General features: G+C 40.1%; 1 protein-coding gene across 2 annotated transcripts in view; it reads left to right on the top strand.

The window, feature by feature from the left end:
* The window catches only part of USP7 (ubiquitin specific peptidase 7), a 67608-nt gene that overhangs the window by 20058 nt on the left and 27385 nt on the right, over positions 1-20165 (top strand). The window contains exons 2-7 of one of the 2 annotated variants that reach the window (XM_056503179.1): positions 10592-10696; positions 11084-11116; positions 16425-16623; positions 18011-18149; positions 18850-18938; positions 19652-19760. In XM_056503179.1, coding sequence (XP_056359154.1) covers positions 10592-10696; positions 11084-11116; positions 16425-16623; positions 18011-18149; positions 18850-18938; positions 19652-19760 — 674 coding nt within the window. The remainder of the gene's footprint in view (positions 1-10591; positions 10697-11083; positions 11117-16424; positions 16624-18010; positions 18150-18849; positions 18939-19651; positions 19761-20165) is intronic. The other variant, XM_056503180.1, reaches the window with a different exon arrangement.

Below are 20165 nucleotides of genomic sequence, written 5' to 3' on the forward strand. Positions count from 1 at the left end.
GTAATTTAATGTGAAGTCCCTTGTGTGTTTTAAGTAGTAGAAAATCCCATATTCCCCTCTAGTCATGAAGAATCCAAACCAGCACACACGACAGGCTTGCTTTACAGTTCTTCTGTGTGAACAATATCTTTCTGCTTCCCTGTTGCATTTCAGATTGCTCAAGTACTCAGAGCACTGTGCTGATTAGAGCCTGTAGTGGTTATTGGTTGCAGAATCCACCACCTCAGTAAAAACTTAGTGTGATACTGTGCTACTGAGATCTTCCAGTTGTGCATCTCAACTGGGCAGTGTTTGCATCCAGTGGCATGGCAGAGATCACCACTCCTTGTGTCCTCAGGGATAGTTTTTGCATTTTTCTAGATTTGCCATGAGATTATCAGATCAAGTTTGGATAGAGATGCTTTGGCTTGGGATTTCAGGTTGGTTGCTGTAACAGCCACCTCTGAAACACATTCCACAGCTATCCTCAAAGGAGTACTTTCTTGTGAGCATATTTGATTTTGACTCCTTTACTGTGCAGCAAAGAAGCCTGGATTTGAGCTTATTTGTGTTGTCAGGAAGTACAGTTAACTGTGCTTGCCTGGTTTTTCACAGTTTTATATGTTTTTGATGTTATTTTCCTGAATCTGATTTATTTGGCTTTCCCTCTTTTCACCAAAGCCTAGTCTAGAACTACCAGCTACCTGCAACTACTGAGTCAGATTCTGTGAACCTGGAATACCTTACATACCTATCCATTTCTCTGCACAGCTGGGACCATAAGGAAGAAGAGGGAAAACAAGATTAGTGTTAGCAAATCTGCAGTAATAAAGGAAGACCTTTAAAAGCATTACTGAAAATAAGAGGAAGAAATGCTGGAGGTGTTAGATCCCTAAATGTGAGGGTTTGGGGCACATTGCACAGTTTCTGTGGCTTGGAATGATCTTTTCTGTTAAAAGGTAAATTAAAAGATGGGGCTAAAGTAGGTGGTTTATATTTTTTGCTCCCAGTGCCTATAAAATTAATTCCAGTGCAAGTCCATATGCATATGCAAGTCCAACACATCCAGTGTTGTTCTTTACTAGGAAATTAATTTTGCTTTTAAACTCCAACATGGACAGATCAATAGTGTTTCAACAGTTTAAAAATCATGTCACTATTAGGAAAATACATGCAAGCTACTTTCCATGTGCTAGCTGCTAGTGTGAGCATAACTCAGCGTGCTTCAAGGCTGAGTGCAGGAGTGAGCAGTGCAATTAGCATTTGCTGTAAGGATGAATCTAGTCTCAAAACAGAGTTACAGAATCTGAAATAGTGATGAATAATATTTTGACTCTGTAGCAAAGTAGCTGCGCAGAAGCAGTGTACCTTCAGAGCTGGTTTGGGCAAGTGGTGTGTGATCATACCCATGTAAGGCAATGTTTTATGCTACTGGTAAGTGTGCAAAACCTTTTTGCTGCTTAAGCATGTTGTGAGTGTTCAGTTATTGTATTCAATTAAATAGATGTACCCCAAGACTCTCTGAGACTGGATTATACTCATCCAAAATGATACAGAAGTGAGTTCTTTACAGTTTGTGTATCTGAGTAATAAAAATCGTGCTGGTCCAGGTGGCGGAGGTGAGTGCTTTTCTAGGAAAGAGAGAGGTGCTAATGAGAGCAGAATCACTAATTCCATAATGTGCTTATATTATTATCCAAATATTCTCATTTTAATTGCTTTTTAATTGTTTTAAACATACCAAGAACGTGTCCACAGCACTGTAGTATGCTGGGTATAGTCACACAAACAGAAGTACTCTGTGGCTCTTGGACTGCCCTGCCTCCAGCTGAGGGTACATCCTTTTCTTCTCTCTTTCAGAACTTCCTTTTTTCTGCAGTAGTTTTGCAGCCTCCCTAGTGATGCCCCAGATGGTAGCCTTTGTTGTTGCAGTAGAGAAGGCCATTACTCAGTAGAGCAGTAAAACATAAAGAGGGGTGTGATACTGGAAAAACACATTGTTTAGGGTGTGTTCGGTAGGTTGGGACCGAGTGCCCGACCCGCAGCAGAGATGTAATCACACTGCCATCTCTGGAATGTGCAGAGACAAGACCTGACGAGTTGGGGTAGCTGCTTGTGGAGCCTTGCTGCTCTAGATACAGCAAGGAAAAGGTAGTGCAAGTCCAGGAGCTGCTGCCATAATAGGTCATGACACTTCTGATGTTTCTGCCTTTCCTGATCATGGAAGAAAATAATTTATCTTGTCAACTGTTCTAGTTACTGTTTTTTGAGTATTAGAGGCTAGCCAGAAGCAGTCTTCCTGCCTTTCTTCCCGATATGATAGTTTTCTAGAAGCATAGCCTAAGCTAAAAAAGCTAAGAAAATTCTTCAAACTAAGAAAAGGAACTGTGAAAGATTCTTCAGTAGACCTTCTCTTGTCCTTATGACTGCTAAGAGGTTATGACACTGTATAATGCATAAAGCCAGAATAATGAGACAGGCAGGTTGGTATCTTCTGCTAAATAATTTCACTGTACAGAAGAAAAACTCATGCCAGTGCTGCTGTCTACCCCAGTTATTATACACCTGGGGCTTAAAAAGCATTTGAAAGATCCCTTGAAATGTGAAGGCTGCCTATACACACTCTTCACCAAGAGCATACATTTTAAATTTGTTGGATGATTATGGGTGTGTTGTTAGTGTCCAGACTGAACTCTAGTTCACGGTCTTTCGTGTGACACTGAATTATTCAAAGGGTTAAACTGCTGAAAGCAGGTAATTTAATCACTCTTGGTTTCAGTAAATTTTTGGGATGACTTCTTTAATGGCAGCCTAAAGTCCACTGAATGGTTGTGTTGATAATACCATAAATGTTTCTTATGTTGCAGCAGGAAGTTAATCACATTTCTAAGACATTTAAGAGTTTTGTTTTGTAAAGTGCCATCAGATGAATGAGTTGCTGCAGCAAACTGCTTAGTTATGGAGCAGATTCTGCATTGGCTATTTGTTCTCTCTCAACTGTTTTTCCATCCACAAAGCTACATTGTACCTCCCGTGTATTTTCCCATGAAGATAACTGTATCGGTGGGGTGAAGCTTCTGATACTATTTACCTTACAGACTGGTATTGTTCCTTTGTGTTGTTCGGGGGCTTCTTAGAGTGTAGCTGCTTTGTTTTATCTAAGAATAGAATAATAATGTAATCTATTAATACAATTTTGTTCCCATTCATTAGTTACACTGACACAGTTAGAAACCAGTCTGGCCATCCTGTGCTTTGTCAAAATGTCCTCTTTGGCCGGGCAGACCCAGAGATGGGAGTGCAAGGCAGAACATAGTGATTGATCAGTGCAGTAAGTGGTGGCTGCAGCGTTGTTACTGTCTGTCTAGTCATTGCTACATATTCTGTAGGCATGGCAGAGATGAGGCTGCTTCCAGGAAGTTGTCCCATCCCAGTTCTTCATTTGCTGTCTTGTGTAACATCATCTCCTACTGTGGGAGATTTGCAATTCCCAGTCAATAATGCAGTAATTACTTGTTTCAGATGACAATTAGAGAGCAAGAGACTTCCGTATAATACTGTTTTGGTTTGATTTTTTTTTTTTTTAAGATTTAATGTTGGCTACTTGCTCTTCAGTAAATAAATGTATTTTCTCCTTTCTTTCTAAATGTAATAGAGCAAATTTTGAAAGGATTGAAGATCTTTAAACCTTGTTTCCCTAGCTGGAAGTTTCCTTGCTTTCTATGCCCCTAATACCTTTCTCCCTTAGACTGTAAGCTTGGCTCTGCCTCCTGATACATCTCTAGAAGCTTTTTCCCCTTAAGACTTAGTCATTGTACATCATAACTTTCTTGTTAAGGTACAAATATTTCTAGATACACCTTTTGGCACTGGATCAAGAAATAAACCATGAAGAAAGAAAAATAATAGATGAGGCCAAAGCAAATTTTACCCAGTTTTGCTAATGGGAGAATGAACTTCTAATTGCTAAGACAAATGACATAATATTTACAAGTAGTGGAAACATCTGTGACAGCAGTTATCTACATCTTGATCCATAGGATCATTGGGGTTTATGTACTTCCCTTTCCCCTCCTCCCATTCTTCTGGCCAAATTAATCTCGGTCTCCATTACTGTTTGATACCTTGGAAATGTTTTAGGTGAATTGCTTTATCTTTGGATGCCTTTCGAAAGGCAGCCACAGTACAGAAATTGCTTGATTCCTCTTCAGATTTTCATTATAGCAACCTAGGGCTGTCTTGGAAAAATGAAACTGTGTGGAATGCTTTTCATTTAATTCCTTTTCTCTTGAGTCCCTTTGTGCAGTAAGTGGTGTTTGTATTCTAACTGCAGGTAGGGATTAGAGGCCAAATAGTTTCTCTTACTTTGGAAAAGCTGAGTTCTTTCAGAGCAAGTGAGGGGAAATTTTTGCTCTGAACACTTCTAGTAGTTCAAAGATTGACTACTGTAAATGAATTCCATTCAGATCGTGGAGGTGGGAGCTTGTTGGGCTAATTTTGTATGTGATTGTTTTGATTTTATTTTTTGGCCTGGATATTTGGTTTTTTGTTTTAAACCCTGCCCTCTTGGGAGCCACTTTGTTCATCTGGCATTCAGAGTAATGGTTTCCAGACTACTGGAGAAGCAAGCTGCTGGAGCCTACAAGTTTTCTTGTGAGCTGTTACAGCCACATAAAATCCAGTTCCACGGAGTGCCTGCAGCCCCCTTACAGGCGTGGTCTGGGCAGTCTCTTCACCAGAGCTGGCCAGTAATCAGCTGGTGTTGCTTCTTCCAGCTCAAGGCAGGTATTTCTTCATCATCCTCTTCACGTTTTTCTAACTTTCTTGTTTGCTTTCAAGAAGTCATATTCTTGCTTTCTGAGTCTCTTTAGTGTCCTCTTTGCACCACCATGGTTTGGTAACTGCTTTGGAAAGTGTGGCATTTACTGCCTGCTCTAGGGATTTCTCAATTATGTATTTTGATATGCTGTGTGTAGCTACAATAGCAAGGATCTGTTTGGTGGTTAAAGAGGTGATGTTTATTACAGCACTTGAAATCACAGAATGTTTATTCATTATGATTTCTAGCAGTGGTGATTTTCTTAGTTCTTTGTTTTTGTTTTTTTTTACTTGTGTGCTATTATCCATGTCAGGCTGGTATTTTAAACTGTGCACTAAAGTAAGCTTTTAGATGTTTATTTACTTAAAATACTGATACATTTTAAAATAATATTTTTAAAAACTTCTGAAGAGATTATGATTTGTTCCACAATAGAGGAGATGTTTGTAGTAAGTGCAGAGAACCATGGCTCTGCTGGGCTGCCCTGAGGGGTGTGACAGCTTTGAGTCCTGACACTGAGATGCAAAGCTAGACCTGGGCTGTGTGTTGAACATGCACTGGATGTCCTTGATGCTGATGTAGGTTGACTGCTACAGCATGGACTTTGCTCATTTGCATTCTCTGATTTTATTCTTATCTCCTACCACCTGATATTTTTGCTCAGTAAGTCCTTTTCGTAGTGTTTACTGCAGGTTCACTCATCCACTGGAATTCACACACACACCCCTTTATCATATCTGTATATAGTATTGTATTTGCATTCAAAAATAAAAATGCCCCTTTAGAACTTTCATGAAGACCTTTATTCCGTAATGTCCATTTAATCCGGCAGAAGAGGAGAAAGTCAGGTTGTTTTCTGCTTTCCCCCACTAAAAGCAAGACCCTGGATGTGAAAGTTCATGGTGTTCTTCAGGCTGCTGCCAGCAGTGAATGAGTGACTCCGTTCAGCTGCTGATGCTGCCCTTGGTGCAACTCCCTGCTCGTTTGGGGGTTGCTGTGGCCCTGCTGCACGCAGGGCTGTGCAGGCTGTCTGCAGGGACTGTAAAAGCCCTCAGTGCCAGTGATTGCCAGTGTGAGGCGGATGTGTGTGATAACTGTAACCAACTTTTTAGTATCGCTATTACTCCTCCGCTGTGGTCTCCTTAACCTCAAAAGGAAACAAATGTTTCATAACCTGCTGTGGGGACTGCTTCAGTTTCTCCTCTGTGGCTGCCAGCTCCAAAAGCTAATGACAAACATTGTAGATAATCTTTCAGACTTTGACTATGGCTGTGATGTGAATCATGACTGAAAGCTTAGTAAGGTTATAGCTCACCATCATTGTTAAATAGAGGCGGTTTCAGCTGTAGTGGAATTGCTGTGCTTGTGGAGTCATTCTGTAGCTTTTGGCCACACGTGACTGCAAACACGTGTTTATGCTGAGCAACGTGTCCTCAGCTCAGGGACAGAGCACTCTGCAGTGCTCCTGTCTTAAAACTGGATTTAACTTATGTCAGAAGCCACATGAACTTGACAAAATTTTTTCCACTTTCTCATCAGTAGGAAAAAAATATGGCAAAGTGGGATTCCTTCCTTGTAGATTTGAATTGTTGTGAACAGTAGAACAACAGAGCAATGTATCTTACAGTGACACTTGAGTTCATATTATTAAGCAGGCTGAATCCATCAGAACATTTTTTTTTTTTTTTTTTTTTTTTTTTTTTGAATACAGGGGTTTTTTTGAATCACCAATGCTATTTTAGTTCTGATTGCTTAATAGTGTGAATATTTGATAATGATAATACTGAGCTCATAGTCCATAACAAGCAGATTTTTTTCTTATATATACTTTCTGTAGGGTCTGTCATTATATGGGAAATTTATAGTTTCAAAGAATGTAGTTGGGGTTTTTCTGTCTCTATCCCACTTTCCCCTGCAGCAAATGCCACAACTATTTTGTTTTCAGGCTTTCATCTTAACACTTCAGTGACAGACTTAGTTAATGAGTGATGAGAAGTATACACCTGCAGAGTAATTTATATATAATCCAGTAATTTGTCTGTTTAAGGTGACTGACACTTCTTACCAGCTTCCCAAACTGTACTGTCATGCTATAGTTTGGTTCTAGTTGCATATCTCAGTGTTTAGACTTATTTCAGCATTCATGATCTTTCAGTAACTAAGTGAAAGCTCTTTTTTGTGCACAAACTCACTAATATCTGAGATGTCTATTCTTGGAAGTTGTCTTAACCTCCAAACTCAGAGACCCCCCTGTAAACTCTTCAAGATGTATTTTTTGTTTGCAACACGGTGCTGTGGACAGAGAGAAAATGGTATGTGATGTTAAATGTTTCACTATTTTTCCTGTTGCCTTGCATTCCTTTTTGTAGCAAAAGAATACCTACAAAGGTTTATGTGTTGCATTTTGGGGAGGTAGAAAATAAATGCTTACACCACAGTCTTACAGTATCTACAATTTTGCTATTGAAAGCTGTATTCATTTAATATTGCAGTAATGTATTTAAAGAGTTAAAAACATTTCCTATCCCTGAAGTTGCTTTGTTGTGATGCTTCCTTAATTGATGTGGTTTATGCTAATTTTCAGTTGATTCATAGACTGCATCTCAAATTTATTCCAGGGATATCATTAGAACTGGGTATTCTGATGTGGCAATGGACAGATGACATGGTTGGAGTGATGTTGACACACTGTGGTTTAAGCTGCATTAAAAACAGCAGTGTATTAAGCAGTATGTTTGGTAGGAAGGTTTTCCTGGCCAGTGTGGACAGGTATTTTTTTCTCTTTCTTAATCCTGTAATGTATAATTTGAATAAGCCTTCGGCTTGAGGCAAAGGAAAACATGTTTCTTAATTAAACCTTGGTATGATTTTACAATTTTTCCTATGAGCTCTTAAGGACAAGAGAGGAAAACACAAATTACTGGTTTTCAACGCTCTAGTAGAAAATGCATTTTGTTATACTGCTTGCTAGTACATCTGTGGAAGAGGAATTGTGTTTTGTTTGTCTAAAGGATTAGTTGAATTTTATTAGCAGTTTAAAAGCTTCCTTTGTTCACAGTAGCCAAAAACATTGACTGGTGTTATCTGGTTTCCATATCTGAAAGCTGTATCACAAACTTTGTGTCCATCTATGTCAGAAGAAGCAGCAGGGGCATTCATCATGGTTCATTTGTCTTATCACTAAACAGTATCTCTCAGAGGCTGTCTCTGTTTAAGTTGATTGGTGTTGCTATCATCTCTAACTCTTCATACTTGTGGAGAATGTAGAGCAGTATCTCATAGAAAGCTCGTTATTAGTTATGGACAGTTCTTTCTCCATGAAACATGGTGTCAATATTTAAATTCTCTGTTTAAAGATAACATTGGATATGCTTTTAGTGAAGAACAGAGCTATCCCTCCGGTGTTTGCTTCACTTTGTTTCCAGACACTAAGTTGCACTGATGATAACTTTAGGAAAAAAAAAAAAAAAAAATTAAAAATGAGTTTTGATTTAGTGTAAAAAAAATTGTTGCATTTTGAGAACATGCTGTATGCTTCTAGAATGCAGTGACCCAGAGGACAGCTTCTGTTTAGACCAGCATGTGCTGTTAAAAAGGTTAAAATAGCAGGGGGGAAGGCAGGATGTTGAAATAAAATTGAGGATCTTTCCTTCTCACTCTTGATTTTGTCATTTTCCTGCTCTTAAGTTGCAGGAGTTCAAACCTGCCTCCCCATAATTTTGTTGTAGTAAATCTTTAACTTGCTGTTCTGCTGCAGCATTGCCAGCATCAATTGCTGCTGAAGGGGCCCCTGGGGCTCTACCACACCCGAGCCGATCTTTCTGCAAACCTTTTTCTTACAGAGTCAAAACTTCAAGTCATGCTTGATTCTGCTTTTGTTCTAAAGCTGAGAGTTTAGCAAAGCACACGTGTTACCGTGGCTGCTGCACAGTGAGTGTTTCACAACAGCCCCATCACCGGTACCTCGGTGAGATCTGCTGCACCCTAGTAAGTGTCCAAAAGCCATGTGTGAGCATTAAGTTTGTGATGTAGAGTAGCTCTAATCCAGGAGTAAGTCTCTAACCTGAGCTGCTTCTGTCGCGCTGAGGGCAGAGGTTACTACTTGTGCGGATTTACTAGCAGAGTAAACAATCAGAACAAGAGTGCCAGGTGTGAAAGTACCTTACTGTGTGCTGTGAATTGGAATGAGGCTGCAAAAGCATGGGGTGCTCTGAGGAGAGGGAGGGCTCTGAAGCACCTGGTGACTGACGCTACTGCACTTCTCCCGTGGCTTATCCTACCTTTGGTGGGAGCCCTGGCTTCTGAGAGACTCGGGAGATGATCACACTGTTGTCACTTGTGTTCGTCTCTTTTGCCCAGCAGAAATTCAGCTGCAGTCTGGTAGAAGGCAAGCGTCCTGGCGAGTTGCCAGTTCTTGCAAACAGGCTGGCAGCCCTGCGTGCCCGTGGGGAGCCCGGTCCGTGGGCATCCCTGCGTGCCCGTGGGGAGCCCGGTCCGTGGGCAGCCCTGCGTGCCCGTGGGCAGCCCGGTCCGTGGGCAGCCCTGCGTGCCCGTGGGGAGCCCGGTCCGTGGGCATCCCTGCGTGCCCGTGGGCAGCCCGGAGCCGGGCGGGACGCGGGGGCTCGGCAGGGCCGGTGGCGAGCGCAGCTCTGTCCAGGGTGCTGACGGGCGAGGGCACGGCCGGGCCCGTGTGCTGGGGCTGGGATCGTGCTGAGTCCCTTGGGAACCGTTTCCATCCTGTGGCACAGGTTACCTGCACCCCCGGCAGTGCACACAGTCCGTAACTTGTGTGGAGCTTTTGGGTTTAAAACTGTTCCTGGTTACACAAATCAGTGATTTCGGGCTTTTGAGGGGTAGCAGAATATGTAAGTTAATAGCACAGCTTGTATAGATAGCAATGAGAAGCTCATCAGACCTTTTAAATTAGAGTGTCTTTTAAGTAGTGCTTGTCCTTGAGATGGTTGCAAGGGCTTATAAGTTTTATTGTTTGGTGATAAAACCCAGTTTGGTTTATCCAAGAATATATCCACTTTTCTGGAATCATGCTGAAACTCTCCACTGGATTTTGGTGTGGAAGCAATGGAAGGGGGTGTTGTTCAGTTGTTGGAGGAATCAGGAAGGTGCTTGTTCAATCAAAACAGTGGGGTTTCAGTTCATCAAATTGTCTCATATCTCTTGGTTTAGTGGCATTTACTTATGTAATGGTCACTGGAGCAAAACTTAATGGCAATGATGGCTAGAAACTGGAAAATGTTATATCTAAGATGTTCCTTAATCCTAAAAGATTTCGTTTTCAATTTTTCCTAAGTAAGATTTAAATCATATCATTGCAATTGATTAGAATTTCAGTTTTTTTCTTAAAAAAAGTAACACTGAAAAAGTCTTAAAGTAACTTGTTAGTTTGGAAAGCCTGCTATTATAAACTTGAACATGTGTAAAAATTTCTTGCATTGTAAGAATGCAAGAAAAAGTAAAGAAAAAGTTCTTATTTAATGAGACTTGATTGTGAGATGCTGACTGTAAGGCCATTTGGAAACTTAAAAGTCAATTTATGTTCTTTGTATGTGTAGTCCATATTAATGTGGACCTTTTTCTTCATCCATAAATAATCACCTATATGGGGAATTTTTGTTAGACACATACCAGTACAACTGTTAAACAATAATTTAATTAAATGCTGTTCAGTGCAAGTGTGCACCATTCGTGTGTCTCAAACACTGCCTGAGACAAAAATGCTAATTTTTGATTATTAATTATGTCATTAATTTTTACATGCTTTTTTGTTTGTCTTAGCTGGAGATACAGATGATCCTCCAAGAATTACTCAAAATCCTGTCATTAATGGGAATGTAGCAATGGCTGACGGACATAACAACACTGAGGAAGACATGGAAGATGGTAAGTAAATATTTGATAAATGCATGGTTTGTTTGACCTCTTTAACTTTATGATTTTGAGGAGAAAATGGTCAATCTCTGTGTCCTGTGATCTGTAGCTCATTAAAAAAATGAATCCTTCTGTAGTTATGGCTGCTGGCTTTCTGTGTAGGCATCCTTTTGACATAGCTGTACAATGGGATTAGACTTCTGAAGGCTTGGGATTTTATTCTTGTACTCTTTCTAGGTACTCATTTAAAAATTGCAGAAAGTGCTACTGGCCATTGTTATTTTTTGTGATACAGCCCTTTAAAGGTGCTTCAGCTGGGCTTTGCTGAATAGTAATTTTATCAGTTACACAATTCCTTCAGGGTGTTTAGAATCCTTATCTGTCCTGCTCTCTTGTCAGGTGGCAGCTGTGCTCTGGTTTTGTCTTTGTGTGGTAAGTCAGTAGTAACTATTTTGTTGATGAACATCTTTTGCTCTCAGTTCTGATGCCTAATTTTACTTCCAAAAGCAAAGAAAAATTTATGTATTAATGTCCTGTTAATAAAGGGGACATGTATTTTTGAAGTCTTTTTCTTGGTCCATTAGATGAAAATAAGGGTGTACAGTTTGTTGCAGAAGATCAAATAATTATAACTCAGGGTATATTTAAAGAAAGACAACAAGTTTCTAAATCTGTTACGTTTAGTGAGGAAAATATGCAATGATATTTCTTTTCTTAGGAAAGGATATGGGTAAGAACTGATCATTTTGAAGAATGGAGTAAAATTGAGTTGGGAGAAGGGAAACATCATAGGAGTGGGATTAGTTCCATATTCCATGCTGTCTTATGAAAGTACACTTAGGACTAGGCTTAAACATTTAGTTAGATTTGTGCAAAAATGTTGAGTGATTTTTTTTTTTTTTTTTTTTTTTTTTTTTTTTTTTTTTTTTTCAGAAAAATCAGAGTTGAGGTTAAAGGTTAAAAAAGTGCTACTTTCATGTGTTCAAGGAACATAGAATACTGATAGAAACTAGTAATGTTCCATGAAGAGAATAGGGTTTCAATTCAGAACAAAAGGATGATTGAATAACCTCTGTATCATTGAATTGCCAAAGATTGTTTTCTATGACCAGAGTCTTGCAATGAAAGAAAAACATAGTCTTCTTAGCCTGTGAATTTTATTTGTGTGATTACCTAATCTCATTCAGAGGGTTTTGATTTATTGCTCAGAGTAAATAGGTGAGACTGAAACAGGGAATTCTGTTCTTATCAAAAGCTGTTCTAGAAGATGTTAAATGTCTGTCAGGCCATGATATTTAGAGGGTGGCAAGAGAAGACAATATGGGTTGACACCAACTGGCTAGCACAGATCTGTTTAAGTTCTGTTCTTGGTAGGGATGTTTATATGTAGAAAGCCTGTAGTGTTTGCTGTTGATACAACCAGTACATAACACATTGGTGACTTAGAAAAATCATTTATCCACTAGTTGGTCTGTATATACTTGTACAAATTAGCCAAAATAGGGACTTGAACTGCAGAAATAGCTGATGAAAGCCAGGCTATATCAGGGCTGTCAAGTAATCAGATATTCACCTCTTCATTCAGAATAACATTGGCCCTTTAACCAAAAAACTACTGTGAACCTGTTTGTCAATTCCCAACTTTTATACTCTTCTCAGAGCTGGGTATTGAAGGTACTGCACTGGGGAAAAGTATCTGAAGGTGTTTGACAGAAGGCCTGTGAAAGCCCCTCATGCCTTGATGGACTTCCAGCATGGTCAGGAGCTTGGGCCACTCTGCAGTGGGACATCCTTCAGGGTTCAAGTGGGATTATTAAGCAATACTGTAATAGTTCCTCATTATCATATTTGAATAAGGAGTGCCTGGCTACATGTTGGTGCTGCTGCAGCTGTGCATTGACACAGATAGAAAAGAGTGTCATTGCAAAATGTTATGTTGAAAAGACATTCCTGAAGACTTGCATCACGTAAGGGGATGATGCCTCTTTTCCAAGTCTTGTAAATCAGATTAGTTGCTTGCTGTTGCATTATTTACACATCAGTGCAATTGCTCTCTTGCTGGTTGTGCTCTTGCTAATCTGGTTTGCAGCATGGTGTGCATGGGTAATGGATAGCTCGGAGATTCCAGAGACAGGGAAAGTGGGAGATATGGGCTTCTCTGATAAACATATGGTTTTATTCCACTGTTACTCATGGCAAGGGGCATCAATCTGAGCTGATACAGAATGCATGAGGAGAATTTAGATACCTCTTCAGTGAAATTAATGAGTTTAGTGGTTCCTGTGAGAGGTGAACAGTAAGATGAAAGGTTGATGCTTCCAGCTGGACGATAGAAATCGGCTTTCTGGTGATTTTCTGAGTTCACGAAACTTTTGAGGTGATTTTGTTCTTCCAGCTTAGCACATAAAGAAATGACTGATAAGATTGGGGGGAAAAAAAGTGCAGCTCTCATCCCTTTTGCTAGGCAACAGGCTGCAGGTATTGTGAGGCACAGGGAACAGGAGCAGCAGTGGACCACCAGCAGGACTTTCAGATAAGGCTGTGTTCTCTCAAGTGCTGTGACCAGTACCTGTTGCTGCTCTGTGTGAAGTCTTGGCAATTAAAAAGAACCAGCTGAAGTACTGTACTGTGCTGTGCTTTGTATGGAGAATGACTTAAATGAACCAGACTTTAAAACTTGAATAGCAGCCTCTGCAAATAAAGTAAAAAATAATAAAAACAAGGCTCTGATCCAAACTTGTTTGCAAGTGCATCAGTATTCAAAGCAACATATAGAATAAATTCTCTTAGAAGTTAAAGTTCAAACAGAAGGTCCCTAGCTGAACATAAACTCACAGCTTTGCCATTACCTCCTGAAGTCTCATTTCTGTGAAGAATTGCAGAGGCAAGAAGGCTTTCAGAAGCATCAGTCTTAGCCATACGCTGCTATTGCATGCTGTATTTGGATCATTATTAAAATATTCATAGAATATTCAGCCAGTTTCTCCATTAATAATTCATGTTTAGAATATTTTAATAATTCCAGTGCACTTTCAAGGTAGCAACATTTACTAAGAGAGTAAAGAAATCTGCTTTTCCCAAAAGTATCAACATTTAAATATGTGCTTCAGCCTTAAAATGGATCATATTCAGTATTTGGATCTCTGATTTGAAGGATCTTTCTTCTGTGAAGATGCTGAATGTGATATTCATCACATCAATGAAAAAATATTTTCCACGTAGCTAAGACAGCCCATTGCCTGGAATATCTCCAAGTATTGTCAGCTGGATCAGTCCTTTTTACCTTGTGTTCAGTTTGTAGTTCTGGGATTTATAAAACTCTCACTTGCCAGTTACTACTAAATTATCCTGCTGGCAGTTGCAGTCTTTAACTGGCATATGGAGGACATGTTCATGATGGCAAAAAAAGGCTTTATTTATTGATATACTCAAAATAATTGTCACATTTGCTATGTACTTCTTTTTCTAATAAAATTCTTCATTTAATCCATTACACTTGCTAGGAAAAAATAGGCTTACTGGAAAGAAAGGAAGGTTGTTATTTTTAAAGAAACTTCTATTTTAGGGTTGACCTGTGTTACAAGGCTGCATTTTTATGGAGCAGTTACTAGTGCTTGTTCAAATATTTTACAGAGAAGAGTTCCCAATTCCCTGGCGAGCTCTCATGCACAGGCTTTCCTGAAAAGAAATCAAGAAATACAGGCAAACTTTCTCTGAAGCATCTGCAGATGCTGCGTGGGCTGCATTTTTTAGCTGACACTGTAGCAGCACTGCTGCATCCTTGTGCTGAAGTGCTCTGAAAGCTGCATCAAAGGAGGCAGAAGGCAAACTTGGCTCGTTTTTCAGAAGCTCAGACTGAGCCCAGAAGCACTGATATCGTGATTGTGAGTAGGGAGGTGGCCTCAAGTTGGTTTGAGATACACGTGTGATGTAAGACTGATTTTAAGTTGTTAAGTGTTACAGATTTGTTTTATCCTGGCTGCAAATCAAGTTAGAGCTCCTCTGTCTGCAGCCTGTCAGGTTCTTGGGTGTAGAAGATCAGCTCTTCACTCTGTCAACGGGCAGTGAGTAGTGCAACTGGGAAGAGAGCATTTCTTAAGTAGGTGACAGACTGCTAGTTAGTTACACTTCCAGGCAGGGAAAAAGGAGAAAGTAATCCTTTGAACTCTTGTGTTATTATGGAAGCTGACAGGACAGGGCAACACGCAGCTCTTTGCAGGAGCAGAGGGGACTGGAAGCAGGTTTGGGCTGTAGTACCTTCAAGAGACAATTGGAATGCTTATGGCTGTCAGGCCATACACAAAAAAATCCTCTGTGTTGCAGTTCGGGAGTAGGACTGCTTCAAAACTTCTTCACAAGGGAGAAGAATAAAATCTGTCATAGCTCCCTGGCAGTTGTGGATAAAACTTGGTAATTTTATGTATGAAGTGTATAATCTTTACCCTATTGCATGTTGTAATCAGGAGTGTTCCATTTTTAAAGTAAGGTAGCAATCAGGACTCACCTGTGTTTTGGAAGAATGATTCAGTGCTGTCTCTGGTGCTGTGCCAAGCTGAGTACACGACTGCTGTCCGTGTGTGGAAGGAACACGTTGGTTGTACTGTGTGCCTCGTCACAGTTTCACAATCTGATTTCTGGCTCAGTGGTGGTGTACCTCAGTGCTCTTTGATTTTGGGTGTCACTGTGTGTGTGGCACATCTCCAGTTGTGCATCCCCTGTGGGTGCAGTGAGCAGCAGGGTGACCGTGGGCACTGCCTGCTGCACTGCGTGCTAGTGCAGCCTCCTTACAGCCAGGAGGATTCCATGTGACACGAGTGTCAGACTGGAGAAGGAGGGGAGTGTCTTGTGCATCCCTGGGCTGGAGATAAGTTGGGATAAGGTTTTTCCTCCCTGAGTGCACTGTGAGGCGTGTCACAGTGAAGAGAGCCTGGCCATGTGCCTTGCTGGAGCTGTCACAGTCTCCAGCACCCTGTTATAGCTGTGTGCTACAGGAACAGAACAGATTGTGGTAGGTGAAGAACTGGCTATGTGGGAAGAAGGCAAAATTACTTTAATTGTGTGTGTCAAAATAAGCTCTTTGAAAAAAACAGTCTCATTTAATTTTGTGCTAGACTACTAAAAATCTCTAAAGTTTTTGCATAGCATAAAGAAAGCAGGACACTGCTCTTGAGCTGATTTTCAGCAAATTGATATGATTTTAGAAAAATCCAACAACCGACCTATGGCATTCATCTGTTTTAAAATGTACTGTTTTAAGCCAAAACCAACTAAAAGGTGACATGATATCAACAGGGCATTTGAGCAGATTGTGAAATTCCTTTATGTATATGGGTTCATGCAGGGAAGTGACTTAAACTGGGCTGTGGATATATGACACAAGAAGAGGTAGAGTGGGCTGGGATTTAGTTTTAGAGTGTTTGATATCTGTCTTACTGCACCTGCTGCTTTAGAAGAAACTGGAGTGTTAACAAATCCTGCTGCTAAAGAAGCATTTAAAGAAATAGTGTACAAAAGGAATGCATCTTGCAGTGCCATGTTTGCCTGAATGGAGTTTAGTGTTTTTCAAAATAAAGAAATTGAGATGTCGGTAATTAAGTAGTTCGCTGTCCCTCTGGGATGGGGATGTGTTTGTTGCTTCCCATATTCCATATGAAACACGCTCATTGTTACAAGGTGTTGGTGATTTTGGAGTGCAGAAGGTGAGGTGTTTCAAACAGTGGGGTGTGTGTGTGTGTTACAGATACAAGTTGGCGATCAGAAGCAACATTTCAGTTTACAGTGGAACGCTTCAACAGGTTGAGTGAGTCAGTGCTCAGCCCTCCCTGCTTCGTTCGGAATTTGCCATGGAAGATCATGGTGATGCCGCGGCTCTACCCGGACAGACCCCACCAAAAAAGCGTAGGATTCTTCCTTCAGTGCAATGCTGAATCTGACTCCACGTAAGACCTTTTAATTATTGTACAGCTCCTCCCTTGATACTGGTTAACCTATTGCAAGAAATGCAAATATCTACCAAAAAATCTTCACCTCACTTTCTGCAAGAGGAGAGAATTCTTGCAAGAGTTTAAGTGCTCTTTACCCCTCACCTTTTTAAATCTCAGAGCATGAGAATAATTCTCTCTTTAGGATGAGCTAAAATCAGCTTTTGTGACTAGAAGTTTGTAGTAGAATTTAGATACGTGCTTGCTGAAGGAGAAATTCTTGACTGACAAGTTTTTTGGCATGGAAAAAGTTCTGGGTTTATTTCAAATGAAAGTGGAGCTTCTCTAACCATGCCAAACTATAAATGCTGCCCTGTGAAATGTGTGAACAGGTAACTGCTGTCAGTGCAGGCAGAGCAGGGCACCAGTCCTTTCCTGAAGTGGAGTTTGTCACTCATTCAGCAAGATCTGAACATGTGTGTGTTCTTGGAGTCCTGCATGCAAATCAACATTGACTGCCTTTGACCACTTTTGTAAATAATAGAAAAAAATTAAAAGATGTCTACAAATTTCTGGGGCATTCCTGTAGCTTATCCAGGAAAAGTGCAGACCTCTCAGGTGACCTTTCCAATAGGGTAACTCCATTCTGGCACTGAATCTCACAAAGCTTGTTGTTTACTCTGAATAATAAGTTGCACTTCTGCATCATTTTTATAATTTAGAAGTGAGTGCTCAGGACAGAATGTAAAGAAAAAGTTGTAAGTGTATTAACAAGTCACAGGACGTGTGTTTCCATCCTAGTATTTACAGAAAAAAGGTGATCTTCAGAAGTACCAACCAAGGTGTAGCTGGTGGAGTTGAGCAAACAGTGCCACTGGATGAGGCAGTGACAGGACCTTGCCTGAGCTGTACCAGATTGATTGCCTTGCACAAGCAGGGTGGTTTTGAACACCAGTGGTCATGAAGAAGTGCTGCTGAGACAATTAGTGTTGGGGAGTTTATCTTGTGGGAGGGAGGTGAGAAGCTCCTCATCCTTTCCTTACCAAGGGCTGAGGCCTCCCACTCCACAGACACCAAGAGCACTTGGAGTTGGCCCATCCATGTGCAGTGAGGCAGATCAGAACTAACTCACCTGAGAGAGCCCTCAGCTTCTTAAACCAACCTGCAAGTCACTGACACACTTTCTTGTCAACACTGTTGCCATAAGACAATCTCCATTCCAGGTTCATAATGTGGCTTCAGAAAGCCCCAGAGGTTCATGCCCTCAATAAGAATTAACATCTAATAAGGGAAAAAAATCCAGTGTGTGAAAGTAATGTACCAAAAATGCCTAACAAAAAATTATGTAAGGACTATAAAAAGCTTGGTTTTGAAAGAGTTTCAAGTGTTTCTTCTGTATTTATAGGTCATGGTCCTGTCATGCACAAGCAGTTCTCAAGATAATAAACTACAAGGATGATGAAAAATCATTCAGTCGTCGTATTAGTCACTTGTTCTTTCATAAGGAGAATGACTGGGGCTTTTCTAACTTCATGGCCTGGAGTGTAAGTAATTGGACATGTATTAATCTATTGCTAGATAGGAGCACTTTTCTGTGCTCCTGCATACTGAGATGCTGATAGCAAAGGGTTTTTTTCTCCAAGCTGTTACTTTTTTCTCTGTCATTGCTGTAGATTTCTTCTCAATTTCTTACTCTATTAATTTGATTTTTGTAGAGTGTTCTTACTGATGTTGTAATTTAAATATTCCCTCATTATTATTTTCTGCCTGAGTGCCTGTGTTTTGTTATCACTATGTGATAGTCAATGACATACTGAAGCAACAAATTTGCTTGCATTTCCATATGTTCTTTGTATATATGTAGATGTATATTTAATCCCTAATACTACAACTAAAGTTTCTCTTGAATTGTGACAACTTTTTAAGCATTTGCAAAGGTTTTGGAATACTGTCCAGAAGAAGCAGAACATTTGATTACCAACTCTTACATCATTGAAAACTGAAAAACTGCTTCAAAGTCTTAAAAGGCAGGAGCAAGTTTTCTGCACTGAGGCACTAAAAAAATAATTAAAATGTAGTGAGCTGAAAAATAGCTGCTTTGGTGTTCTTCAGTTTTTCGTCTTCTGTTTATTACTGATGGTAGCTCAGGCTTGGAAATTACAAAGTGATGTCTAACTGGATGCTTCACTGCAATCACGTTACATGTTTCACTTTTCATGTTCCTGTGTCATTTGTGTTTTACAGGAAGTTACTGATCCTGAAAAAGGCTTTATAGAAGAGGACAAAGTTACTTTTGAAGTCTATGTTCAGGCAGATGCTCCACACGGAGTAGCGTAAGTATCTTTGATTAAAAACAAAGCAATATTAAAAATTCTTCATTCTAGTATTTTTATGTTACATGGGATCATTCAAGGATTCTGTGTTATTGCCATTTGTACCTCCCATCAGACATTCTCACTTTGTCACTACTAGCTGGTGAATTCTCACATGGCAATATTTTCATAGTCACACAGAGATTTTGTATCGCTTAAACTTCTGTTTGCATCAGTCAGCAAATGGTGTGGAGCCTCAGTTTGTGTGTGAGTTGGTTTGAGATTTAACACCTCTGCAGTTCTGGCCTGAGCATTTGTGGTGTGGGAGCTGCTGGGGTTTCAGGTGCATCTGAGTGGCTCTGCTGTCTAACTTGCCTTGGTTTACAGTTGTAAAACTGCTTCATCTCTGTTCTCACTAATGGCACTTGTAAATATTGGGGTTGTACAGAGGTGCAGACTTGCCCTTAAAAGTACAGCTCTGAGCTCCAGGACACTCTCATAGGACATTATTTTTCTGCCATATAGAGCATATTTTTAAAACAAGTAATAAAATCAATAAGCATCTAATTGTAAAGACTGTTATTACTGGCAGGCAGCAGTGAAGTGTGGTTTATTTGAATCTTCAGAAGCAATGGAAAGTAGCTGATACCAACCAGCAGCACTACCTTAGAACAAACACTCTTTATTATTAGAATACAGAACTTCCTTGTTTTTAACCACAAACTATTTTCTAGGTGGGATTCAAAGAAGCACACAGGATATGTTGGCTTAAAGAACCAGGGAGCAACTTGTTACATGAACAGTTTGTTACAGACTTTATTTTTCACAAATCAGCTACGAAAGGTAAGTAATACAAAGAACATGAGATTATAACATTGACTGTTTCAGTTAGTATTTACAAATGCTTCAGAATAGATCTGTGTGATCCTTTTGCCTCCTTTATCCTTTCAGAGGAGTTGTGACTTACATGGTGATGTACATCATACTGCAGCAGAGTACAGGGACCTCCCTTTTGTAGTTTGTGGAACACAAGCTTTTGTTTTCTGTGGAAGCAGGCAGAGCACCTGGAGAAGACCTGAGCTTAGGGGGTGTTTCTTTGACTGTATTATATGTTACTATTGCTAGGAGTTCCTGGGGGTGGGGGGAGCAGTTTAATCTTGCAGATAAAAGATGGAAGCAATTTCCTTTTTCTGAAATAGTTAAAATAGGGAATTATGGCTTCTCAGCCCATAAACTGCACAAAGATAC

This window comes from Oenanthe melanoleuca, chromosome 14, assembly GCF_029582105.1.
Source record: "Oenanthe melanoleuca isolate GR-GAL-2019-014 chromosome 14, OMel1.0, whole genome shotgun sequence".
Classification (NCBI taxonomy): Eukaryota; Metazoa; Chordata; class Aves; order Passeriformes; family Muscicapidae; genus Oenanthe; species Oenanthe melanoleuca.